Source organism: Lepidochelys olivacea (assembly GCF_965140295.1).
Source record: "Lepidochelys olivacea isolate rLepOli2 genome assembly, chromosome: 21".
In the NCBI taxonomy this organism is placed as follows: Eukaryota; Metazoa; Chordata; order Testudines; family Cheloniidae; genus Lepidochelys; species Lepidochelys olivacea.
In genome coordinates this window covers 3,381,428-3,409,123 of record NC_140431.1, presented here as the reverse complement: position 1 = coordinate 3,409,123, position 27,696 = coordinate 3,381,428, and the positions used below count along the sequence as shown (strand labels likewise).

General features: G+C 45.3%; 1 protein-coding gene across 1 annotated transcript; it reads left to right on the top strand.

The window, feature by feature from the left end:
* Positions 1-27,696, top strand: LOC311511007 (uncharacterized protein C6orf132). Its single transcript, XM_084611216.1, has 5 exons — positions 1-235; positions 9,095-9,210; positions 18,146-18,221; positions 19,615-22,768; positions 23,827-27,696. The coding sequence occupies exons 1-5, from the start codon at positions 97-99 to the stop codon at positions 23,930-23,932; spliced, it is 3,591 nt and encodes a 1,196-aa protein (XP_084467342.1). The 5' UTR covers positions 1-96; the 3' UTR covers positions 23,933-27,696.

The window sequence follows — 27,696 nt, the reverse complement described above, 5'->3', positions numbered from 1 at the left end:
GCTTCAGCTGGGTGGTGACAGGGCACACTGGAAATATGTCTTGCTAAAGGAAACACTGGAGACCTGAGCAGAGCACAGCAGGGGATTTGAGCAAAGATGAAGAAGAATCAGTCTGTGCAGGGGACGTTTAGCAAACTCTTTGGGAAGAAACATGCCAACAACACTTCCCTCTATGCCACAAATCCACCCTGGATCTTCACACAAGAGGTCACTTCTGAGGGCAAAGGTGGTCCCGGTTAGTATCTTTCTTTATTTGGGCTTTCAGGAGAAAGGCAGTAAAGAAGTCAAATCCCCCCACCTTCTCAAAGTGCTACCTGGCCTGATTAGCCTCCCACTTTGAATCCAAGCAGTGACTGGCATAGTTTAGATATGTGGGGTGGGGGAGCAGCAATACCCTTGTTGGGGAGCTCTGGTGTGGACAGTATGAATTCTGCTAGGCAGAGCCCTATTAATCATTCATGCAGTTTGGGAAACTATGGGAGGTATTTGTTAGGACTGAGCAGATTAAAGGGAAACATGTTTGAACCTGTGATCCTCTGCATGAGCAGCAAGTGACAAACTCTGTAAAGTCAAGGAAAATGAAAGGTTTCTAAACAAGTTTAATAGCTAACAAAAACTGAGAAATCTAGCTTAATATGTGGCTTGATAAGGGATTCTCAGATCTCTGAAGAACGTGGTCCGTGACTTGCTTTGTTCTAGTCTTTGCTAACACATTTGACTTGCATTTCTTTTCTGGGGTTTAAATGAGCTTTTGGACATGTGTTTTGTAGGTAACTTGTTTTTGAGGAACTGTGGGGTGTGACGTTTGTTTATTCTGTGGATTTTTTTTGTATCTCATTGTAAATTTAACACCCTGGAGGCTTAGGTGGGATAGCGTCAGATAAATATTATTAGAGCTGAACCAAATTACAGATAACAGAATGTGGATTGGATTGGATTTTTAGATTCCAATAAACATTTGTAAATTCAGGGGTGGAAGTATTGTTTATTTAGCTGTGTAGCTGACACACTGACAAAAGTTAAAGATATACAGAGGGATTACATCCAGATCTCAGGCTGGGGAAATTCAGATGAGGACAATAGGCACTATTAAAAGTGCCATGAGACTTTATTCAAAAATTGTTCCCTTCTGATTACTGCTATAAATCCAAAGAGGGACTCAAGTATTTTTCCTGTGGAGGGTTTTTGTTTTAAAGTGGCAGTGCATTTGGCTAATTACAAAATTAGGCCTCCGTCCTGCGACTGTCTCCTTCCAAGTCAATGGGGTTCCTTGGAGGCACAAGGGACATTGGCGCAGAGGCTGAGATCCATCCATTCTGGAAGCTTATTCAAACAAATAAGGGTCGCAGAATCAGGCCTTTAGTAGCTCTTGCATTGTAATACTTTATTTTGGATGTTTAGGTACTAAATAAAGTTTTTCAAGCCAGCATGTTAAGACTTATCGGTGGATTTATCCCAGGCCTGCTACTGCCTCACTGCTAAGCAGTCTAGGTGCAGATTTAGTTGAATTTTGATTTCAGACAACGCTATGTTCTGCCTGATCAAAGCCCTTCCCTGTATCTTGCCTCTTTCTTTGAATGTTCATAGTTTCATATGCTACAAGGTGCTCCACTGCTTATGCTAATCCCCACCCTAGTTTTGCATCAGAGATATTGCTAAGTAAACACAGGTTAAGCAACAAGAAAAGGGAGTAGGTTTTGCATGTGACTGACTCAGAGATTCCTGATTTTAGTGCCTAATACCATCCCCTCCCTCAGATAGGGCGACACTAGCTTTACAGCTACCATAGGTGATGCAACCAATGAAATTACAATACGTTACGAATTGTGAGTAGCCTCTGTCAAGTCACACAACTGATTCTCTGGTACAGTACAGTCTTTTTAGGAAAGCTTTAGTTCAAACGAAGGATACTCTTAAAACAAGGCAGTGTCACATTTGCAAATATCTCCAGAAAACACTATATACCTGAAGGTGCCCAAAGTACAATCCAAGGGAAACCATTTCCTGTGGAGTCTTAAAATAGAGCTCATGCATTTACTTGGAGAGGAAGGTCAGGGGAGAATGCTGATTGCTGGTGGTCTTTTAAGAGGCAAATCCTGTTTATCTGGCAAGGAAAATACAAGTGCAAGCATTACCCCGCCTTTTTCATCAAAAGCATTCAAGCTCCTTTCTTAAAGATGCTTCAAAGCCTGCAAATTCTTAATAACCTTGGGGCAAAGTTTTGTGGTCTGTAATCCAGCCTCTTATTGGCTTCAGTTGGTGTCTTGCTTAATTTAAAGATCACATGATTTTGGAGACCCTTGACCATTCAGTCTCTCTACTAAATTAATTGAACTGTTTGAATCAAAAGCTCTGTGAAGTTGCATTAGATTTGAGTGAAAGTCACAACTAAAACTTTTTATAAAACTCAGCTCTTGGGCCTGAACACTGGCCTGTATTGGAAGCTCCTGTTTTTAAGGAGCTCAAGCGTGCATGCGTTCCCTCCAATGGTCCTTGTTGCGGCTGGAAATAACACCAGGGATAACACTAGAAATAAAGAGCCATTTAGCACCGTGCACTCCAGCCTGTGTACTGTCACTGGGTGACACGGGGTGGTGGGTGGTGACAGCACCACTCTTGAAGGCTGTTCTCTGGGAACAACTTTTTCTTCAACCCAGGAGGGCTGCATCCTACTCTGAGCATCAGCCTGAAAAGAGCTTGTCAGACTGTTCTCAAGCCATCCCTGCTAACCTTGTGCCTGTGATGGACGCGGTTAGGGAAATGCCATCAGCCAAGCTTATTAAGCGGGATGGCGTTTGTGGCTGACTCACGGCACTCAGGCTCGCCCATGCAGGTGTTGAAACGAAGACTGATGTGGTGTTCCTGCTAGCTCTCTATGGAGGCCTCCAGGTGTTCAGTCTCCTTTTCATCCTTGGCCACCTGTTTACCATGAGATCCTCTCGGAAAGAGGGGAGAAGTCTAAGATCAGCAGAGATGCATTAATAACAGGGCTTGTCAGCAAATGATTCCCCCCCATTTACTAAATAAATAAAATTGACAAATGTCATCTAAATTTGTGATGAAAATTAACATTTTTTTCATGAGTTTGTGGCTTGTAAACCCAGAACCAGTAGATAGGTTCTTGCAAAACTGAGATGCTCCTTGCTTCTGTTCCTCTCGAAAGATAGGTATGTTTTGCTTTCTTCCTTCTGCTTATATATGCTTCTGAGGTTTGCATTAATGATCCCAATTGCATGCAAATCACACTCCACAACTGAGACCTGAGAACACAAACAATCTGTTTTGCTGGATCACGTTTCCTCCAGCTAACCATCTGGGGCATGTCTCAGACTGTTATCGTCGGGGACCTTTCAGCACAAGATTATCTGTTGCTTCACATCAATTGATCTGGTCAATCAGGAGGAAAACAAGGCTGGGAAGTCATGACAGAGATGCAGAGAATGGGTGTCATTCCCACCTGTTGGCAGGACTATAATGGCAACCAGCTATCCAAACAATCTCAGACACAAACTGGTTGGCAAGACAAATAAATAGGTGTCTCCTTTATAAAAAGAGATTCTTGATTGAATAAAAACCATAATGAGGCTTCCAAGCAAAAAACGCAACCTGTCCCTTTCACTTGTTTGTATGGATTACACAATCCTAGTTTTCTAACCATATAATCCACAGAAATTAAAGGTGACCATCAGATGGTCCTCCCATGCCTCAGATTTGAATTCTGACTTGGATTCCTCTGCATTGAGGTGTGAGCATCATGCTCCCAAATTAAAAAAGCGATTTACATAATGAACTCTCTCCCATGGAAACCAGTAACAAAATCCTATTGACTTCAATGGGTGTGAACTCTTCCTTGTGGGAATTTATTCCATTTTTATCTCTGAGTGTGTCTATTTTACATGCCTTTCCCCCGCCCCCCACCTTTTTTTTTTTTTTTTTAAAAAAACCTCTCCTTCTTTGCTTTAATTCTCTTGGTAGCAAGTTATTCAGTAGCTATCCTTCTGGCAAAGGTGGGGTTTACATCCTTTGGTGCCTCTGCCTATTAATTCATGCTATAATTCAGTCACAGAGTACATCATTAAAGTAAATTATGGGCTCTATTTACTGTCCGAAAGAACAATGGGAAGAGAGGTGTAGTCCAATGGTAAAAGCAGAGGACTGGGAATTCACCAGTTTTATTCCAACACCTTCAGAGGTCATGGCCAAGTCATGTCAACTATCTGCCATGCATATCTGTAAAATGGGGATAATGATATTTAACTTGGCGGGCGTCTTTAGGCTTCATTATTTGTAAGGTACTTTGAAGACTCAAATTTCAGAGTGGCAGCTGTGTTAGTCTGTATCCACAAAAAGAACAGGAGTACTTGTGGCATCTTAGAGTGTCTTTTGTTAGTGTTATTGATCCCTTTTTGTGTCACTATAATATGTAGTGAAAGGAAGCATTGGAACAGCTGAATTCTGAATTTGATGACAAGAGGAACAAGGATTTTGCAGGGACTAAAGAAGCATTTTGCCTAATCTCTATTTATGTCTGGGTGTGTGTTCTACTTGTGTTTTTTCATTATTTGACTAAGCCCCCTACAGTAAACAACCGAAATATGGCCTGGGCATGTTCCCACTTTATCCCGCTAGTGCAAAGTGATTCATTTAGAAGAGATACATGGAGGTGGATTCAGAGTTTGACTGCCAAGTACTGCTTTGCTACAGCCATAAATCCACTGGAAACAGCCCTGGTGTAAACTGGGAGTAAGTGGAAGCAGAATTTTGGCTCCATGTCTCAGAGTGCCCAACAAGAGTCTCAGTAAATTCAATCTAGTGCTACTTACATTGACTAGACACTTTTGGGCGGAGGTTTAACTTCAGTCCTCACCCTGCCTAAACAATGACGTTTGTTTCTGTATAACATGCAGTGGACTCGTGTCTTCGGGTACGTCTAGACTTAAAAAACCTGCGGTAGCAGCAAGTCTCAGAATCTGTCTCAGCTGACTCAGGCTCACGGAGCTCATGCTATTGCACTAAAAACTTGAGTGTCGTTGTTCCAGCTTGGGCTGTGAAGCCCAGTGAGGGGGGATGGGTGTTGGAGCCTAACCTCCAGCTGGAGTGTGAACATCTACACTGTTATTTGTAACACCGTAGCATGATCCCTGTGAGCCGTAGTCTGCAGGCACGGGCTCTAAGACTCACTTTCATGGGTTTGGTGGGTGGTTTTTGTTTTTTGTTCTTTTCATTGTAGACATCCCTGAGTCACCCTTTTGTGGCTGGACCATGTAAAGAGTTTGAGTCCACTATTGCTGACACCAACCTTATGGTTCATCCAGGTCTAGAAGGCCCAGGTTCAATCCCTGCTGTTGACCCGACCAAGGGCATTATTACCTCTGAACATTTCCAAAGTGCCCTCCAGGCTGCCTTAGAGAATGGCCTGGGCAGTAAAGGAAAGTGCAGGAAGGAAAGCTTCGTGGCTGCTTGCTAAGCCACTTCATGTGCCCCTTCCTTCTGCAGACTCTACTATTAAAGCTCAGTGGGAGAGAGATGCTGCAGATCGCTTGTCCTTTGAGGCTTCATTTGGTGATCGCTGTAAGGAGCTTGAGAAGAGCAGCTGCCGGTGCAGGCTGCCAAGCCCAGGGAGCCGGGATATTACTCCTGAGCAACACTAAGGGCCCATTGTCCCTCTCTGCTGCACGATTAAATGTCAGGGATCTGTTGTAGAGTTAAAGCAGCCTAAAACACCAGCAGCAAAGCCCACATGTTGAAGGCCACCTCCCTACCTGTAGGAATATGCAACTGTCCAGGTGGGGACAGGCGCCAAGGGTAGTAGGTCAGGAGTCAGCAGGGATTCTGTGGCAGGGTTAAAGAGAGAGGCCATCAGTCGATCTCGGCCATCCCCAAGTCCATGTGCTACTGCCAGCCACTGATCCAGCTGTGGAACCAGCCATGCTACTTTACATAAGGAGGGGTCTGAGGAGAATGTCAGAGACCATCTCACTGCACAATCATCTGTTTTCTCCCAGTTGCTTCTGAATCTTCTCCCTCCCAAAGGGTCACTCGGGTGCCAGCTTTGTAAGTCTGGTCCACCGGAGACAGACCTTGATTAATACGGAACAGCAGCAAAACTAACCCGGCAGACCCACCTGCTGGAATAAATCTGTGTTCTTTCAGCTCAGATGCTCTCTCTTCTCGCCTGTTTTTATTAAGACTTTCTTTTACTTCCTACAGCAAGAACTCATTTAATCTGCAGCTCAAACACCCTGTGACACAGAGCACTGAGCACATCCCGGATATGGTGTCTTACTACCGAACACGTGGGACTCTCCACTGAGTTCAAGGGGTCTACTCCATAGAAACCACTTCTCCTGTGTTCGCAGGATCAGGGCCCTGGTCACAGTATATTAATTGCAACTGGAGCTGGTTAGAAAAGCACAAACAAAGTTTTGCAGATAATTTTGTTCTGGCTCTTCCTCCACATTTAATTTGTTGACATTTTCCATTTAGCTCTAGTTATGGTGATTCTTTAGGCACCTTTCCGCATGGTACCAGAAAGCTGATCCACACAGTAAACATAGCCCCTAAGCAAGTGGGAAACTAGTTCTGCACTCACCGGCTGACCCACAGACTGAAACCCCTGCTATTAAGGAAAAGTCAGACAGAAGCTGACTTGCATCATGCCCTAAAGTACTTATAGGGAGGTTCTGATGAGCCAAAGTGAGTAAGTATTGGAACCAAAGACCCTCCTTCTCTTGAGGATTCCCCAAACACCTGAAAGCGTATATAAGCCTGTTCTCATGGCATCTTCAGCCCACTTTTGCTGACCCAAGAGATTCGGCTAAGCACCAGACTTTTAGTTTCTTACCCAAACAGATGGAGTTCCCCTAGTAATGGGCGGGAGATGACCTAGGATTCACCACACCACCTCGGAAATATCTACAGTACAAAATGAGATCAATTTTATAGAAGTCGATTGTGCATGTCCCCACCAAGTGCATTAGGTTGGCAGAGTGTGTCCTTGATACCTGGCCTCTGCCACCTAATGCCTCCATGCATTCAACTGTGCCCTATCAGTGCAGGAGGACTGCATGAGCTTGGAAAACATATAATCGTGAGTGCATTTTATTCGCCTTCTAATCTGCGATAACCTCAGGGACGGAGTTGGTATGGGGAGCATAGAAACATTTGCAGCTGCAGGTGGGGCGGAAAGGGAAAGTAGACTTTTTTAAGAAGTTCCATTTCCGAGAACCAAAGGGAGACTCTTTCACAGTGAATCAAGCAATTCACAGCAGACAGCACCTATGTTTTAGGTACAAGGTCGCATTTTGCCTTTTATATTGAGCGCCTGCCGGTATGGTGACACATCACACACGGCTGGGCAACAGAATTTGGTTTCCAGGCAGCCATGGTAAGCCAAAGGGTACATGGGGTTAGCTTCTTCCGTGTTCATAACATGTGGGAATGGTTTCAAACTGCAGCGCCCTCCTTTCCCATAGCAACCAATGCTGGTTGGGTTTGCCGTTTAAAAGGAGGGGCTGCGGTCACCAAACAGAGGGGATTACTGTTCCCTTACAAAACTTCCCCTGTTTCAACCAGGTGACCATGAACAATATCACTCTCTTCTGAGGCTGACACAGAAAGATAAAGACCGAATGTTGCATGAATGTGACCAAAACCCAGGACCATTCGCTGCCATGCTTTGTGCTGCAATGATTCCAGACCACTTGCTACTGGCTTGGCAGGGAAAAGTGTCCTACCATGGAGGATGAAATAAGGCAGCGCTCCCCAGAAACATTCTGCAAAGGCTTTCAGAGTACCTCCAGGAGAGCTTCATGGAGATGTCCATGGAGCATTCCCACTCCATCCCCAGACACGTTAACAGACTGTTTCAGTAGCTGTACTGGCCGCGAATGCATACCAATTGTTCAAATCAAATCAAACATGAAACACAATTGCTTTTAATCCCTGTAGTGTCGTTACAAATGTGGACTCACCAGAGGTGCCTTCTCCGCCTTCGGAGTCCGGGAACAATATGCTCTGGGAGGGTATTGGCTTCAGGGTGAGGAAAAGGTCCTGGCTGCTGGGGAGAATGGATTCTCTGCTTGCCTGCTGCACATTCTTCTTCTCCTCCTCTTCCTCATCCACAAAATCGTCATCTGTGTTACATGAGGCTGCCACCTTGCAGGTGTCCACGGAGAGCGTTGGGGTACTGGTAGGGTCCCCCCCACCACAGAATGGCATGCAGCTGATCAATAGAAGTGGCATGTCTGGGGCTCTGACCTGGAGCAACCATTTGCCTCCTTTGTCTTCTGATAGGCTTGCCTGAGCTCCTTAATTTTCACGTGGCACTGCTGTGTATCCCTGGTGTAGCCTCTGTCCACCATGCCTAGGGTGACCAGACAGCAAGTGTGAAAAATTGGGACGGAGGTGGGGAGTAATAGGAGCCTATATAAGAAAAAGACTCCAGAATTAGGACTGTCCCTATAAAATGGGGACATCTGGTCACCCTAACCATGCCCTGTGCGATTTTGCTATATATATCAGCATTTGTTCTGCTGAATCGGAGTTCTGCTTGCCCAGATTCTTCTCCCCATATAGCAATCAGATCCAGTATCTCCCATTCACTCCATGCTGGAGCTTGTTTGCTATTCTAGGGGGACTGCATGGTCACCTGTTCCGCTGAGCTTGCCACGCTGACCAAACAGGAAATGAAATTCAAAAGTTCCTGGGGCTTTTCCTGTGTACCTGGCTAGTCCATCAGAGTTGAAAGTGCTGTCCAGAGCGGTCACATTGGAGCACTCTGGGATAGCTCCCAGAGGCCAATACCATCAAATGGCATGATGCGGCATCTACGGTACCCCAAATTCGACCCAGGAAGGTTGACTTTAGCACTACTCCCCTCGTCAGGGAGGAGTACAGCAGCTGATTTTAAGAGCTCTTTAGGTCAGCGGAATGGGGTTGGTTGTATAGACGCATTGCTTATAAAATCGACCTAATGTGGCTAAATTCAACCTAACCTCGTAGTGTAGACCAGGCCTTCTTATATGACGGTGTTTGGTTTTAACAGCAGTTAGCTTTATTCCTGTCTCACAGGTTCTATTCTCCTTATTTTTAGGCGATGTTGTTGAACTGTACTATGAGGATAATCGCGTTATGACAGTGACTGATTCTGGAACAGCAACGCTTAAGCCTCGGCCAAGAGTCCGACCGTTACTGACCTTCATGCCCCTTGTGAGTATTTTCCACATCCCCGATTACATTCCTGCACAGCTGGTGCAAGGTTAAAGGAGCTCGCTCTGCCACTCTAGCAAATGGTGTTTAGAACCAGCTAGATTGGTGGGGTGCTCGGTATATCTCTCATCATCTATACGCAGAAAGAAAATCAGAGTGGAAGCAAAACCACTTTTTAATGATGATGGGTACAGGCAGGGACTGAAATCTGAGCTGAGCTCATAGTTTATGATGGACACAGGAAAAATAGCCAGCTAGGAAGCTGTGAGGTGAGGTAAGTTACATTGGTCATGAACTTGGTAAACTGCATTAGCATTTCTGGTGCAAATACAAGGCTCAATGTGTTGGTAGCAAATCAGGATCAGATTGTGAGTACAGTATTCTGATTTGACTGCTACTGGTAATGCCCTCTCGTTGGCTCAGTTATGAGATACTCATTAGTAAAGGGAGGTCATGAAGCAGTAGTGGGGAAAGGGAAATTGGCAAAGCTCTAAGCAGGGATGCTGTAAATGAGCAAAAACCCCTTGAGCTGAATGGAACAATGGAGCAGTCAGTGTCCTGATGTGGTATAGCAGGACTTTACACCAAATGATATTTATGGGTCAATGTGTGGATCAGTGCCTGCCAGCTCCAAAAACAAATTCTCCTTCCAGTGTGTGATGGGAGAACCCTATACAATTCATGGGGATTAAACTACTGTAGAAATTACTTTAAAAACCTAGAGAATCAGACCCTTTTTGCAGGATATTTTGAACGATCCTCTAGGCTGCTGTAACAGGGACATAACCCTTGAATAAAGAATTATCACTGTTCTGTTCTATTCTAGATAGGTTTTTATCTGAGTGCCTTCCAGTAGTGCATTAAGCAACGTGACTACATATCTGTCACATGTTGTTGTTTCTCTCATCCTTTCTCCAGGAGGAGGAATGTGTGCAGAGGAGTGTTTGTGTTGGTAGACGTGTGGTGAATTTTCTTGTTAAATAAATATACCCGTTGTTATGTGTTTATACTAGAGAAGGCAGGTCAAAGAAATACATGTGGCACTTGGAGAAGGTTTGTGGTGGTCCTGAGTTCATTCCAGAGCCTCAAACCATGCCCAGAACAGGATGCACACAAAACTCCCGTCCCAATTAAAAACTTGAGTCATGTATTTAAATCGGCCCAAATTCAGCAAATGCCACTTGGGGGTTCTGCATCAGCTCCTTCCCTCCTCCCCTGTATAACACGGGTTGCATTAAGATGGTCATCGTGACTTTGGCCATCCTCACTGTTAAGGGGAGCATGTAACCCAGAGAGCTGAGAGGGAGGAAAGACTGGTATGTCTACGTCAGGTTGAATTAACCCCATAGAAATAGCTTCTTTATTTGTTTCATTCCCTGTGTACCAAGCCACATACGTGCTCAGCTCTGCCACAGCTGCTTAACATCAAAGTCAGGGAGTGCAGCAAAAACCCAGGGTAGCTGCTGCTCTGTGCCCGTGACTTGGAGCTCTTCCATGATGGGTGAGGCTGAGAACGTTTCCCTGGGATCTCTTGGGCTTTTTGCTCTTGGTGCATCAGTTTCGCTTGTTTGTACTGTCAGACAGTTCTCCCATACCTTTACGTAACCTCTAGACAGGTCCTTCTATATAAACTCCTTGGGACAGGGACTCTCTCAGACAGGATTAGCAGCACTTGCATAGCAACTGGATGCTAGCATTAAAATTAGGAGGTATGGTCAGCAGGGCTAGATATGGGGATCCCCAAAGAATCTCCAGAAGAGTCTCTGTCTATCTCAGGAATCGGAAGGAGAGAGTATTTCTTGCAAATTCAGTAAAATTTCCCCATTTGTTATGAGTATTGAGTATATTTTCCCCTGCATGATGAGCCTTCCCAAGGGTCCAGTCCCACAAGGCATGTGGAATAGGGCACAACTGCCTAGGTGTATTACGGAGATGGGATAGCTGAACTACATGAAATGTACCAGACATGGGTCACTGCTAGAGGTAGGATACTGTCCTTACCAGATACTGGTCTGGTCATGCAAATCATGTATTCTTAGACCTGAAGAGCTGACGTAGCTAAGAGAGAACGAGCCAGATTCTGTTGCTTCTTCTGCATCGTCAGCATAGCTACATTTACTACTTTTCAGTCAGTTATTACACCTGTGCATTGACAGCGACTGGGTTGCGTAAATATTAATAAAAAGAAAAGGAGGACTTGTGGCACCTTAGAGACTAACCAATTTATTTGAGCATGAGCTTTCGTGAGCTACAGCTCACTTCATCGGATGCATACCGTGGAAACTGCAGCAGACTTTATATATACTCAGAGAATATGAAACAATACCTCCTCCCACCCCACTGTCCTGCTGGTAATTACAGGTAATTAATTAGCAGGTAATTACCAGCAGGACGGTGGGGTGGGAGGAGGTATTGTTTCATATTCTCTGTGTATATATAAAGTCTGCTGCAGTTTCCACGGTATGCATCCGATGAAGTGAGCTGTAGCTCACGAAAGCTCATGCTCAAATAAATTGGTTAGTCTCTAAGGTGCCACAAGTACTCCTTTTCTTTTTGCGAATACAGACTAACATGGCTGTTACTCTAAAACCTGTAAATATTAATGGAGTTGTACAGGTGTTACTATGGGTATTAGGAGACAATGGAGTTGCAGAGGTGTCATTAAAGGAACAATTAGGAGGCTGTGGGATTATACCGGTGTTGTTGAAGGAATAATAAGGAAGCAATGGAGCTGCATAGGTGTCACTGAGGGCATGACTTACCTGCAGAAAGTTTCATAAAGTGATCGCACCAGAGAGAGAGAACCCTGCTTGATTGGCAGAGCTCAGACTGAGTTTGCAGGGTTGGCTTTTAGTTGGAAAAACTTTTTAAAAATTGTATCTTGTATGGAATCAAAGAGAGAGAACAAGCCTGGGAACCCTGTGCGGCCAATTTTCCAGGGGAGATCCATGCTTGTGGCACACCCAGCCTTCTGCCTCTACTTGAAATGGGCTGCAAGGGGGAAAGAAGCAGGGGGAATAAATAGGTCTCTGCAGCACAAATGTCCTTTGGAATAAACATGCAGAGCCATCCTCTTATTCGGCCCCCGCAATGCAACTTTCTCACCTGCTCCTGTGCTGACCTCTCTGGTGCGCTATTTGGCTACAGGATGGGAGCCATCAGACATAGTCCCTCATCCTCCAATAAGTGTCATGGTGTTTCTCCCCCCCTCCCTCCGCCCCTGATGCTTCCTGGCTTCTCTGCACTCTCAGAATTCCCTTTTTTAAATATAAAAGGCTAACTATAAATGGAGAAACCAAAGGAATGAGTCACTGAGAAGGCTAAAAAGAAGGGCAGCCCAGCTGTGCTTTGCAGGCAGCAAGAACCTGCCCTGTAAGCTCTTCAAGTAGCGTCTCTCCCTCCCTGCTTTGCTGCCCTGTCACTCAGTCTGTCTGGCATCAGAGAGAAATGAGAGCTGTCCTGCCTGTTGAATGTCGGCTGCATTTCCCTGCATCCCACACACACGCAGCAGAACAGTGTAGAGGTACTTCTGGCCCAAGTGTTTCTATAGCAGGGAGGCGTGGTGGAACACATGCTTACACTGTGTCACATGACCCCTGCCAAGACTGGGATTGGGGTGGGGGGGAGCAAATGGGGTTTCTTAACACTGGCAAATTAAGTTATCCTCCAAAAAAAGGGGGGTTAGTGACTGAATTTTTTGCAGAAAAACTTAATTTTTGTCTTCATTTTTTGAAATTGCAGAAGGAAATGTCTCACACTCTTCAATTTTTTTTTTCCAATTGGGGTACCGAGGAGAGAGTAGGGGGTTTTCTCACACAGGTAGAAAAAATTGTTTTTAAATTTTTTAAATTGAATTAAATGAAAAATGTAATTTAAAAATTTTTTTCTTTGCATAATAACCTTGCCTTTTTTCACCCAGCTCTAACTGTGATGTGAAATGAATGGAGCTGAGACCCACTCTCCTGCTCCTGAGGCCTTGCTGTAACACACCTCACATAAGCAATTTACTAATCTACAGCCCCTTCTTTTCACACAGCAACTGACATTCTGCATTGCCAGGGCTTTGGGAGGCTGACGTAGATGTAATCGTGAGTCAATATTGAAAGTGGCTTAGGGTTTGTGTACAGCGTGCCCTGGAATTGTGCCCAGATCTCTTCAGCATTCCTTTCTGTATGACATTTTTTCCCTTGCAAGACCAACTTCCTTCCCACATGAACCCTTATGGCATTTAGCAGTGGCCTTGCTACCAGGGGTGATGTTTTCCAGTAGGCACTTTAATGAGAGAGTACTTGCAACTCGTGTACTCTTGGGAGCAGTGGCTCTTTCTTCAGTGGTCAACAGCCTGCACCTCGCACAACTTCCTCCATTCTCATTGCCAGTGCAAGGTGCTGTCTTGACAGCCCTGGAGATCAAAGCACACTAGCTAACCACCAAGCAGGGGCAGCAGCTGAGGGGGCTTTCCTGGTTGTGCCTCACCCCTGACTTGGAGGAGTCACCAAGAGGGATTAGGAGGGAGCTCAGTCAGCCCTCAGCCTCTCTGAGATTGCCACAAATGGGGGCTAGTTGTTGAGTCATCTTTTGCTACAGACTTTTACCTCTGGGAACCACAATGAGATGCACCAAAGTCATTCCAAATGAAGGAAGTATAGGTCCTCATGACAGGAGATAGTGGATCCGGGCAAAGTAAAGTCAGGCAAGCTCTCTCTTCAGCATTTGAAGGGTGATAGAAGCTTCCCTGGAGAGGGACGACCTAATTCTGTCCCACAGTCATGAAGGAGTGCTTTCGTGTGCCAATGAACGCTCATCCCAAGCTGGGTGCTCAGGGCACAGAAAACCTCCTCAAACCTGAAATGCTGGTTCTAAGTGAACCGCTCAAGAGAGTAGAAGCACCTCACCATGAGTCAGAGGGAGGCTGAGTAAAGCTAGTCACGTGCCTAGCAAATACATGCAGTTGCTATGGCCAGCATTGTCAAGAGAGGCCACTGACTTGGGCTTCCTCCATTTTTGGAAGACAAACATGTGACATTGTGGGGGCTAATTTTGAGGTGCAGAGCACCGACAACCCCAAAAGAATTCCCTGGGAACAGCAGGTGCTCAGACAGGACCCTGAAACATCATTTTAACATCTCAAAAAATTGGACACCCTACAATTATTGGACACTTGAAAATATAGGCCGCCTTCTTCATTTCCGTAGGGGTGTGTCCCTGTAATCTAGCCTGTGACACGTGTATCTCTCAGAATGCAGGGGCAAATGAATGCTTAGAAATCATTCAATTTCCTTGTTAACAAGTTACTATGTGTATTGCACTCCTGAGATTCAAAGCAATATGGAATAGCTAAGAATTGCTGGTTTTTCATTTGTCGCCTTCCTTATGCTTTCATGGCTGTACCAGAGAAGGCCACGCTAGCTTGTATGAAATGCCTTTAGACGCCTCTTTGTTTGACTTTTGCTGGCAAAGTTGCAGACCTCAAGGAAATTCTATTTGAAGTCATGGCCTGACATCTTCAGCTGGAGAGGTGCCACTGGGCAAGGGCAAAGGGGGAGAAATCCTGAAATGCTTCCTTCTCCCCTTTCTTCTCCTTATCCCTTCAACCAAAGCTAAGGTTCTTGCCCAAAAAGTTCCTTCCCATTAAAGTGTGTATCTCCAAGAACCACAGAATGTTCTCCATGGGAACAGCCAGAAGTCCATCTAGCCCGGCAGTCGGCCTCTGACAGAGGTTCATATCTGATGCCTTAAAAGTAGTCAACCTGTTCACCACTGTTAATGTGCCTGGTCAGTTGAATATTGACATACATTTTGGGCCTGAGGAGGATGGTCTTCTGACTGTGCCATGATCGGTTTAGGGCAGGCACTGAAGGCTGCGACTGGGACTCCGTAAAGCACACAGTGAGGGAATATATGCATTTTCCATTTGGTCAAGAATTGGTAGGAAACTCTGGGTGAGAATGGGTGTGGGGGAGTTATTTGCCACGTTCATTTATATTGTCTTCTCTCTGGGAGGGCCTCTTGGGTTTCTCTGCCACTTCTGGTGGCTGCTCCCAACACAGACTAAAAACGGAGTGCTTTAAAAACAAGTCAGCCATTACTTCCCCATCCTACCTGCTACTGCTGAGCGTGATCTCTCTGGGACATAAACTTTGATCCCTGAGTGAGACAGCTTAATAGCACTCTTGTGAGTTGGGCAATATTATAGTCCTCAGTGGACCTCCCTTTCCTGGCAGCATTAATGTAAATAGGAGCCAGCTGGCATTCATGAATCCAGGCCAAGGCAGCTTTTGCAAAAACCCCATCCTTGTTACATATTAGCAACACTCAGAGTGGGTGGGGTTGAGAATCCTAAGCATTAAAGTGTCTAAAGGTGCGTGTGAAATTGCAGGATAATGGTCAGATTTCAATTTACAGCCAGCAATGTTCTGGATCTGTGTAGAATCCAGGAAGGAAGATATTTTTAATAACATGTATTCATTCACTGTATGTATAATTATCAGGTGGTGTGGAAAACACAACACAAACAATTGTAATGTTTCTTTTGACTATAACAGGGTATCTGGTTCTTAGAACAATTTTTCTGGTGGCCTCAGGGTGTGGCCACTAACCCTTGCTGGTAGCCGCTCTCACAATTTTTTCCAAGCCCAAGCCCCGCCGCACTGGGCTGAAGCCCAGAGCCAAAGCCCAGGGGCTGAAACCCAAAGCCCGCTGAGCACACACGCTGGCCCCATGTGTCTGCAGAGACGCTGCTCAGAGCCCTCAGGAGGCTGCATGGTGCAGGGCGCTGATCCAGACCCCAACCCCGCTGGTGGTGCCAGCAAACACCAAGGCAGCCAAGAGCAACAGCTGGACACTACAGGGAGGGGCCACTGCTTTGCCACCATGCCCCAGCCCAATCTCAGCCCAGGAGGCTGTTGTGGCTGCAGAAAAATCCCCTGATGGCTCCATGCAGCCACAGTGGCTGCAGTGAGAAATGCAAACCCTCATGCTGCAGGGCACAAGCCAACCTGTAACTATTGGGGGTCAGGAGGAAGCTTTCCCTATGGGCAGGTTATTCCATAACTGCCTACCATGGGGTTCTTGCCCCTTTCTCTGAACAGCTGGTGCTGGCTGCTTCAGAGACAGGAGACTGGGCTATATGTGCTACTGCTCTGGAAATTCCTGTGTTTCTAAATTATCCCACTCTGCTTTCTTTTTACACCCAGAGCCTTTACAGCCAGTTAATCTAGACTCTCGACGTGTTTATGATGGTGGAGTAGATTATGTGTTAAAATGAAATTTTGGCCGTTGGGACCTTGGAACCCAACTGCAATCTCTTGCAATAGTAACAATATTGCCAAACAAATGGCAAAGGGCACTGGCTACAGCATTATCCAGGGGGTTGTATAAGAAACACAGCCACGCTGTGCAATGGCGGAAGCTGCTCTTAGGGCAACATTCTCTTTGCACAAAGGACTGTAAAGAGCTGCCTAGAAGAAGCCATTGGCAGTGCACACCACCACATTTTATGGGTCCTACAAAACCCAGGAACTGTGCTATCTGTTCTTGAGTGCTAGCTGCTGGCTCTTTATCTGTTAACAATGTATGTTTTCTATTGATAAAGAGCACTCCTGTTACAGGAACCATCTGACTGGTATAAATTTCTCTGTACCATGGTACAGAATGGCCCAATTCAGCCTTGTCCAGCCCTTTGTGCAGTCACAGCAAAGTGGGTGTATAACACCACTGTTCTGATTTGGTAGCACTTCGCACAAGGTGTAGATGACTGCACGCGGTGCCTGGTAAGGATGAATTGAGCCTGAAATGTCTATAATGAAGTCTCGAGAAGGTACAGCCGAGGCTCAAAACTGCTGAGTAAAGCGTTGGTCCAGGAATTACAGAGTTCCAGTCCTGGCAGGGCTTGATCTGTTAATTTTCACGCATTAGTGTGTGTTTAGTGAGCTGCAAAAACTTTAAACGCTTTTGCTGAATGATCGTCACAGTGAGTCACTAGAGGGGCAGGTTGGGCTGTTTGTGTTTGGGAGGCATAGGAGGCCCTTGTTCAGCATTTCAGCCTAGTTGAAAGTGCCACGAATGAGGCCACTTCTCAGGAAAATGCCATGAACTGGAGCTGACCAAAACTTTTGCACGCCCTGGCTTCAGACAGCTTCACAAGTCTGAAGCTCAGCAGGGTCACTAAGATTTGGGCACCTGGGCCAGCTCCCGTTTTGGTTTTGCATCAAAATGCTTCTGAATTTGCAGTGCAGATGCAAAAATAGTTGAGACTCAGCAATTTCAGCTGGGTTTCACGGTGAGTCCTCGGTGCTAACTAGAGAGAGGAATGCAAACCCATGAGGGTTGGGGGGCGGGGGGAGGACAATGTCAGTGGTACTTAACTTATTAGCCTGTGCTGAATGCCACAGCCCCTCCAGAGGATGGAATTCATATCATTTCTTCAGTGAATCAGTGTCCTCTGCGTGTGAACTTTGGTGAGTGACTACCATTGCTTGGTGGAGTCTATCTTCACCCGTGCCCTGAGCTGGAATAAGGCAATCTGGAGTGCCAAGTCCACTCCCAACGAGTGTGCTTCCCAAGGCCACCATGCCAGCAGTGGATGCACCAACGGAGGTAGCTTTCTGGCAAAAGCTGATGTTACTTCTCTGGTGGGAGGTTGTCTGTACTTGCAGGCAGATATCACTACGCTGTCAGGTCATGTTTTCAAGCTTTTCTTCACAACCAGGAGGCCTAGGAACATATATAACTAAAAGCTGAGATTCAAATGACATAACATGGGTAAAACTCATGTCCAGCACTTTATACCCAGGGTATTTGAGGTGTTTTTATTATTTATTTGTACTGTAGTAGTGCCTTCGAGCCCCAGTAATGGACCGCGACCCCATTGTACTAGGTGCTGTGTATATATTGTTGTGAGTTTTCTTACCATCCGCTTATTCAACCCTTTCAGAACACCCAGGAGACACATGGAGTGGCTGTACCAACCCCTTCTGTGCCGGAGGGCTTTGAAGAAACAGCATCTCCAGGTAAGGTGTCCTCTCTGCTGAGGTATTCAAAGCCCTTAAAATGGCTTTAATGCACAGATCCACGTATGTTGCCGTCACCGTTCCTTAATCGTGCAACTAGTTTGGCTGAAGACAATTTACCGAGGCATCAGCATTTGGTCTCCTGTGTTTCCACACAAACTGAGCAAGCTTTCAGTTGCTGGCTTTCTTGAGGAGGATTCCAAGTGTCCTTAGGGAAAAGGAGTGAAACACAGTTATGAGATGCTCTCATCAGATGAAGCCAACACCTGCAAAGCATGTTGGGTTAGTTTCTTCTGTGATGCAACCATGGCAACTATCAAGAGTTTTAAAAATATATAAAGTTATTACACTGTTGACATGGAAATTTGGTTGCTTAATTTGTTCCCTTATTCAATGAGAAGCATAGGCGGTAACTAAATTTTGTCTTGACTTTAGATAGTGACTGTGATAATAAGAAGCCAGGAGACTGAATATGCTTTTCTGATCAGTATTACATAAGACCTTGGGAGTCCTGAAACAATCTAATTCTAGTTGTTTCCTTTGTGGACCCAGATTATCTGGTTTGATACATTTTATATGAAAATCAGTGCACCAGAAAAGACAGAGAGAGCTCTGAGGGAGAGTACAATACAAAATAAGTCAGTAGCAATTGCTAACTTAAAACTGATGAACCACTATCAAAATTCCATAAGTTATGGAAGAATCTGATAGAGGTCTACAGTGTCTTTATTTTTTATTAATTCCTCTCCAATTTTCATAACCAAATGAGCACAAAATACATTGCAGGATCTCCCAGTGCAGAAAGAAGCCAAGAGACCTTCTCTTGTCTATTAACCTCAACTTGTTTTTTAAGAAAAAGCTCAATCCATTTTTTTTTCTTAGTGGTGAGATACAACTCTTATGTTAGCATAATTATGAACTAGGCTTTTCAGATGACTAATTCCACCGGGGCTGAAAGGTTTACAAGTATTATCCAGGCCACCTAAGGAGGTGCTAGGTGCCTTCAACTGCCAGTGAAGTCAACAGTTGAGGGTGCTGAGCACCGTCAAGATTAAAGACCTAGAGATTAGTATATTTCATCTACTCCATAGAGAGTTTGGTACAAGCTATACCTGCTTCATTAGGGTCTGCCCCTGGGATTTTAGTTGCAAAATCAGGCTCTTATTCTGGGCATCTCCTAAAGATGTATTGAATGCAAACACGCTATTAACGAGTGAGTTGCAATGGCTGTGTTGCTGCTAAAATCATTTTTAATTAGGTTGTTTTAAATGAAATGCTTCTAGCTGGCTTTGTGACACTTGGTTCTTCTTAGAAGGACAGTTTTGATGGAGATGTTCTCCGTATGGACTCTGCCCATGTGCAATGTGTTTAATACCAGTGTTCTTTCCCATAGGCCTTAGGCCCCAAATCAATGGCAACTACAGAATGTACAAGTCGGTTGGAGACCTGCGGCCAAAAGGTTTTGAGAGAGACTATCTGGACAATGATATTCCTCCACCTCCTTCCATGGCCCCACCCCCGCCTCCACCTTCCATGACACCCCCACCCCCACCGATGGAAATACCACTGCCTCCACTGTGCAAAGGACCTCCTCCGCCACCGCCTTCAACGGCAGCATCTCCGCCATCTGTGGCTCCAGCTCTGCTTTCGTCTTCAACCTTACCTTCTCCCAGCCCGCCGTTCCCTCCGGATTTCATTCCTCCAGCACCTCCGCTTGCCTTTTTGCCGCCTCCGGCCCCTCCCCTGCCACCTCCGGCCCCTCCTCTGCCGCCTCCGGCCCCTCCCCTGCTTCATACTCCCATCTCGAACGGTGTCTCCAAGTGGAAATCGGAAACGGTTCTGAACACGAGGCAGACAGACGCCAGGGAAAATGCCAGCGCCCCCTCTCTTGCTGTCACCACTCCACCAGCCTCTCACCAGAAGGAAGAGTCGCTGACCAAGTCCGCCCCAGAACCTCACCTAACTTTCCCCAGATCATTAAAAGTACCTCCCGCTGCCCCGGTGAGAACTTCATCCATTTCCATGGAAGAAAAAGATCCCTGTGAGGAAGATGGGCTTATTTCCAGACAGCCTCGCACCCGCCCTCCCCTTCCACCGAGCTTCACCATCAGACCTGCAGCCAAGGTGCACTTAGCTGGAGAAGCTGAGCAGAAATCTACCTTGGATAGGCAGATAGTAACAAAGCCCGTCAGGCAAATCACAGAACCCACAAGCCCAAGACCAGGGTCAGACTGTGGCAAAGGGACTAATTTTAATAGCTATCAGTCCTCATTGTCAGAGGCAGCAAAGGTCCCGCTGGAGAAAGCTGAAAAGGACTTAAGTCCAAAATCTGAGCTTCCTGCTGCAGAGGACGTGCCCTCTCCAGACTACACATCATCTGATGATGACTGGAAGGAACCCAGTAATCTAAACAGGCTGAGGCAAGAACTATCAGTCCTGCTGTCCTCTTCTTCGAAAAGGGAGGAGAGACAGCTGGATAAACCCATAAATGCCAGACCTACCAACAGTATTACTGACCATGCTAGCAATGATAGGTTTAGCTCTGTTGGGTCAAAACAAGCTAAACCTACTTTGAAGGATCCACAGTTACCAGCAGGGGGGGAAAGTGAGAGGAAAGAGAAGATCCCTACTAATTCACTCACTACAAAAGAGTACTCCTCCTCGGTTTTCTCTGCTCCAGGCAATAAACCCACCAGCACGCAAGCAAACAGTGTTATGAAATTCAGGAACGAGCTGGAAGCACTACTCTCCCCAACAAAGGAAGGTAAACCACCAACAGGACTTACAAATCACAGACACAGTTCAGGCACAAACAGAGTTACCCTGAATTCTGGAAGCAGCCAGACAAATTCTGGTGACTCCAGGCTGCCAAAACCTGTAGCCAATCAGCTCCCACCCACAGCAGCTTCAGTGGAAGTTGAGAAGATGCAGGAGGATCCTAAGACTCTCATTGCCCTCACCAGTAATAAGATTTTGGAGAACTTAAACCCTGTTTCGGGATACCTGCTGTCTGACCATGTTCAGAAGTCTCCAGACCCACCTCAGAAACCAAAGGACCAACTCTTTGTTCTAGCCTCCTCTTCACTCTCCTCTATGGAGGCTACCTCTCCCACACAAACCTCTGGGCCACACACAGACACTTTTCTTGTCCAATACAAGACCCATCGGGCCAAGACCAGCTCCATAGACAGTCTGTCCTCTCTGACCCCCTCCCAAACTGTGGAGGAGGGGCCAGTCAATACAAACAAACATGATGCAGAAAGAGGCACAATCCTGTGCTCTGCTGAGAAGCCAGGGGTGCCTTCACAGCCAACCTCTTCCTCCATGAATGCAGACCAGGAGGATGACAATGCCCTGATCCACCCTGTCACAGGAGAAAAGGTGGAGAAAGGCTCTCCAATGGCTCTCCTCCTGGCCGCAAAACAGCGGGCCCAAAGAGTCAGGCAATCTGCCTCCCGCCAGAACAGTTATTTGTCCAAAAAACACCCCCTTAAGCTATCCGAGAAATCCAGTAGTGGCAGCAGCAGCCAGTCAGAAAGTGGTTTGACCAACTTCTACTTCAGTGAATCCAAGCCCTACTCCTTTGTGGTGGTACCAAAGTCTCCACAGAAGGCAACCCCTGCCCTGTTGGAGGGCAAGCAGCATGACAGGATGGTCACACCTGAAGGCAAGGCACTGGGCTTCTCAGAACCAGGACAGAGGGCCTACAAACCACTGTCGTTCTCCAGCACTTCTGAGCAAAGCCAGAGCATGCAGAAAACTAGCGCTGGGGAGTCCCAGAGCCTTTCCAAGCCAGAGAGGTTTGGTGCCTCCAGTTTAGTTCAAGGCCTCTTGGAGTCCAGCCACTTGAGACTGCAAGACCTTCCCCCCAAACCTGACCTTCCCCTGTACTCTGTCTCTTCACCTCCTAACTCCTTGACCAAGGAGGAGGAAGAGAATGGAGAGAAGCTTGACTACGAGATCATCCCACCACCACCAGAGTTCAGCAATGACGCCAACAGGGTCGAGGATGCTTCTTCAAACGTGGCAGAGAGCTGCAGAGACCCCAGTTTCCCAGAATACAGCCAACCCTGGGAAAGGCAGCAGAATATCCGATGCCCAAGCTACGGCTATGCTAACAGTTACGCCCTGCCCTCCAAAATGGCCCCAGACAGCAGCACGAGGACTAGCGGCTTCAGTCAACATTACCCAGGTGGCAGTTACTCCACTGGCCCTCCTGTCTGCCGCCCAGACAGCCGCCCGCTGATCAAGAAGCGCCTGTACGTGTCTGAACCCGATAGGTCCTACACGAGAACATCCACATCCTCCAGGAACGTTAGCACACCCGTGACCTATGGCCACAGCATAGTGGGGTATGGCTCCCAGGCTGCGGAGGGGATGTGCCGGGTCAGCTCCACCCACAGGAGTGCTCCCAGCAGCACGCAGGGCAGGCGGATGTCACTGGAGCCCCCTGGGAAAACCAGGTCTTATAACCACACCATGAACAACGCCAAGTATAAAGGGCAGAATGGGGACTACTCTGCCGCCAGTGCAGCAGCAACCAGCAGGTACGTTCCACTTATTGCAAGGGCAGGTGGGCTGATGCTGGAAACCCTTGGAATGGGGGGCTGGGAGGGGTATCCAATTTGAATCCCCAGGTCTGAACCCATATCTGTGGTTCTCGTTCTGGGTCACATCCGAGAGGAAGAGGCTTCTCCCCTCATACTGGCGCAGGTGCAACCGACGTCTTTTGAGAACATCTTTGGTGCTCTCTCTAACTCAAACCCAAGACCTGATTCTTCCTTCCACCTCAGTCCTAGGCCTGACTTTCAGCTGGTTTTCCCTCTGACCCAGGCACTGTCTGGCTCCACGCAAAGCCCCCTCAGCCCATCTCTAATTATAACTTGTTCTGGAGGGTGGAGAGGGTTTGCTTAAGGGGAAAATATCCCCAAGTTGAAGCAGTCTGTTTGAAGAGCAGGACGGGCAGGGCAGGGAACAGGACCATGCCTTGCTCCACATTTGCACTATGCCTACTCGTAACAGGGTCTCAATCCTGATTGGGGCATCTGGGCAGCGTCGCAATACAGATACATGCCAGAAAGAGCACTATGAATAAGCCTTATCCCAGCTTCTTCCCGGAATCCGGAGGCTCTTCTGCTGGCAAAGCAGGGAGAGGTGTGTCCCCTCCATGTGCGTATTCTTCCCAAGGAGCATGCTCCTGAATCGGCTTTAATTAGAGCATGTTTTGAAGCAGATTTAAAACACAAGCAGAGGGATTCCTTTGCCTAGGGCACTGTAGGTATGTCTTGTTGCACCATCAGATAAAAGAATGGTGCACGTTTAAAGGCACAGTGTGCCCACTGGTACAGGCCGTGCAGATGGAGGAGTGGTTAAGGATTGCCCTAGCCAATCTGTTCCTGCGTGCGTGTCTTCAGATTTGGGCTGTTGAATACTATGGCAACAGGCACTGAAGAGAACTACAGCTTGCTCTCCCTGGGTGCAGAATGAAATATATCTACAGGAACACACTTACGCCTGCCCCCACCCCTTCTGGATGCTTTGCTGCTTTGTTTTATAAATGGCTTCCATGGCTTTTGATGACTTCCTCCTTTGTTTCCTCCCTCAGGCCTACCCAGGGCAACCCACAGTACAGTTCTCCTGTGAACACGTTCACTGTCAGGCCTGGGACACGGCAGCCGATTTCCTACACGTACCAAGGTAGCCATCGATAAGTTGGTTCAGGAGGCTTCTTTGCTGCCTCCGGTTACATAAACCCCACAAGCCTGTTCCAACGTGGCGTGACGCAGGATGGACCTTGACGTGTCAGTAATGATGAAGTCTATCCAGGAGTAGTGCTGTAGGAGCATAAGGGTCTGCCATGGCTCCCAGAGCATCCTGTAAATGCACTGCTTGTAAATTATTGGGAGTGAGGGTGAGACTAAAACCCTTCTCAAAAAAACAAATATGGAGAGTAGTTACTGGAGAGGACCAGTTGCTGTACTGTTGTCTTAGGGGAATACCTTATCTCTCCCCCACAGGACCATTAGGTAAATGCTTTAGTGTATTAGGGCTTTTAAAATGTAAAGGAAAGAACATGCCCTGCATGCTGTTTAAAAGCACGTGATACAAAATTACTCATTAGTGATTTTCTTTTGTTAAATTCCGTTTTAAACCTACTTTAAATGCAATTTATTTGGAAGGGGGGAAAAACTCCACTGGGAACCTGCATGACAAGGAGAAGGTGACTGAATCCAGATATGCTAAAAATGGGATGTAGAAATAGGGAGCTTTAACAGAACAGTGAGAGACATGATCAGAGCAGAGGATGGAGGACCTGGAACTACTAGAATCTAATCTTAGCTCTGCCACAGATTCCCTCACTAGCCTTGGGCACATCAGTTAGCTGCATGTTTTCAAAAGTGGCTTTTGATTTTTGAGGGCCTGTCTTGACCCCCAAGGTCATGGGAGCTGTAGGTGCTTCATCATTTCAGGAAAAAAAATCACCTTTGGGCTCTCTCATTGAGCAGCCAGAAATGGAGGTGTGGAAGTTTAAAAGCCACTTCTGAAAATTTGGACCTTAATGTCTTGTCTTCATTTAGCCAATTTGTAAGTGGTGCTAATGCTAATGACCACCTGCTTCAGAGGCCTGCTGAGAGGATTAACTGGTTCAGGTTTGTAAAGTACTTTGGAGCTGGAAGACACTAAGTGATAATTGTCCTTAAATTCTGTCCATACTAATGGACATCACTGTGACTTACAAACTGTGTACAGTTTTACAGTTCTCTTGTCCCTCAGAAGAATGCCCCATAAATGCCCCATTCCAAACAGTTAAGCAACTTTTTTTTCCCTATAAATTCATCTCTCATAAAGGATGTAGTTTTAGTTTTAGCCTACTTTGGGGTCAGCTAATTTTTAATGTAGTCCTTAAGTAGCTGACACACAGTCTTTGGTAGTGTGCCAGTAGTAAAATATTAGTGGTTTATAGCATAGTCTGTTTTAAAGCTATTTCTGTATTATGGATGCACTCTGACCATCTCATCAGGCAAGCATGCTGCATTGTGTCTGTTTTCTTCCAGTTCAAAAATCTATCTGAATTACAGTCAAACAAAGGTTATCCAAATGAAATGGGAGCTATGAAAGTAACTGTAGGTGAACAGGTGACCTTGAGTCTCTCTCTCTCTCTCTCTCTCTCTCTCTCTCCCTATATATAACACACACCCACACCCCCCCACACCCCCCCTCTCATTTTACATAACCAAAGGTTGGTTAGCTAATTTAGTTGGTAAAAGATAAACAAAAATCTAGTATCAAAATAAACTCAATTAAAATGACTGTAAAATAAATGTAAAAACATGTAGAACATATTTTCTAGTTATAGACATCAAACAAAAAGCACTTTGAGACACTAGTCATTTTTTTTATTTAAAGCACTTTTTATTTTCACTAATATGCAATATCTTTCTAGTTCAGTGAAGCTTTCCTACTTAGTATGTGTTTAGGTAAAAGGTTATTATTTTTGCTGTTGGACTCTTAACATTAAGTGAAAAACTTTGGCTTACACGATGCAATTTTTTAAAAAAGTTTTTGGTTTTTTTTGGTATGAACATCATGTTGTAAATTGATAGTAAGTGTACTGTTATTTGTAATTCATTATACTAATGACCTAACTTCTGGCCTTATTCCACAGTTGCCCCATATATTGGATATAAATTTAAGTATTCTGGACTTCTACTTTGCTACAAATACAATGAGACTGCGTATGTGATAAGTGTAATAGCTGAAATTCAATTCCCCTAATACACACGACACACAATTCCAAATAAGCTTACTCCAGGTGGTATGCAATAACTAACACATGAAATGCCAGCGTGGTGTTTAAAAAATAAAATGAATGGATACTGACAGAAGCAATAATTTTCTCTATATTGTAAATAGTTGCCAAAAGTACTAGTGCCCCAATCCTTCAAATACTTAACACATGCAACTTCTATATTGTACCTAGTTCTTGTTGAAGTTTATAGGATTACATGTGTGAGTAAAGCAATGTACTTTTTTCACTATTTGCAGAATCAGGGCCTGAATTTGAACTATTAAAAGTATATTTTCCTTGTAAACATTCAGATGATTTTCCAGTGCCTTAGATTTTTTTTATTTTAAAACCACTTTCCACTAACGTTTTCAGTTTCACACAGGCATGATTTTGCTTCTTAATGTAACTTTTTGCAAACTAAGATTCTGGCATTGACCTCTAATAACTTGAAATTGTGAACGCTAACTTTCCCATCAAAACGGTTCAAAATCAAGTTTGGGAAATTGAGGCTTTACTCATAAATGATCCATTTTCACTAAGGAATGGTCCTAGGTTGTTTTGGGTTTTGGTTTTTCCAAGCAAAACCGTGTAAAATTAGCCTGCTATTATGAAAACACAAAATCTGAAACTGTTTGTTTTTTTTTGACACATTTCAATTTTGTTGCTTGTATTTCACACAGTCCCACTAGATACACCAATTTGTATTGCTATTTTATGTAGTCTGGGAAGGTTTTACTTCCATCAAAAATTTGTTATATGGTAAATTAGTTACATTGTTCATATTGATAAAACAGATTCATTTATTTCTTGGACTAGAAAAACAACTTCCACTTTAATATGGGCACCTACCCTTATAAATAGATGAAACAGTTACAGAGAGAACAATAAGATGGTGTCTATGGTGGTTAATTCAAGCCAGTGTTAATGCAAGTGGGGTTTTGTGTTCACTATTATAAATGTGGGTAGCGTGAATTATATTCTACTTCCTGAATGCCTGCCATGTCTGCTCCCTCTGAATTCAATGGCAACACGCTGTAGACTACAAGGAGAGCTCTGACGGACTCCCAGTGGAGAGCTGCCACATTGCAAAAAAATCACCATCAGAGTTATTGGCCGAATAAGCAGAGGGCAAAACCCAGATGGGCAATGAAGAGGGACTTTTAGGGAAGGACTCAAGTGCTTCCAGGTCAGGCTGGCAGCACTTTAACAGGACAGCATGTGTAGTTTGCACTGTGCTGTAGATCAACACAGGACTATCTTTTTATTCCAGGGTTCTTAATTTGGCAGTTTTCACCAGCTTTCTATTCAATAATAATAATAATAATTCAATAATGCTGTTTGGGTTTTTGTTTTTGTTTTCTAATATAAAATCACCCAGATGAATTTATGGTTAGATGTTCTACTTGGTCACTGTATATAGATCACTGCATATAGGTCGCTTCCAAAATGAATAAATGGACTACAGTTCATATTAAACCTGACGTTTAAAACCTTCTAGTATTTTTTTAAACAATTTTGCTTTAACTTTGATGAAAACTTGGTCACTCATTTATCAGAGCTGCAGTTATTTCCAGCAAATATGTATTCTACACTAACTACACTGGTGGTCGTGTAACTATTTTTACGTGTAAAATGTATAACAAGCTTGTATTTATAGACTGTATTAAAATGTCACGCCCTGTGCAA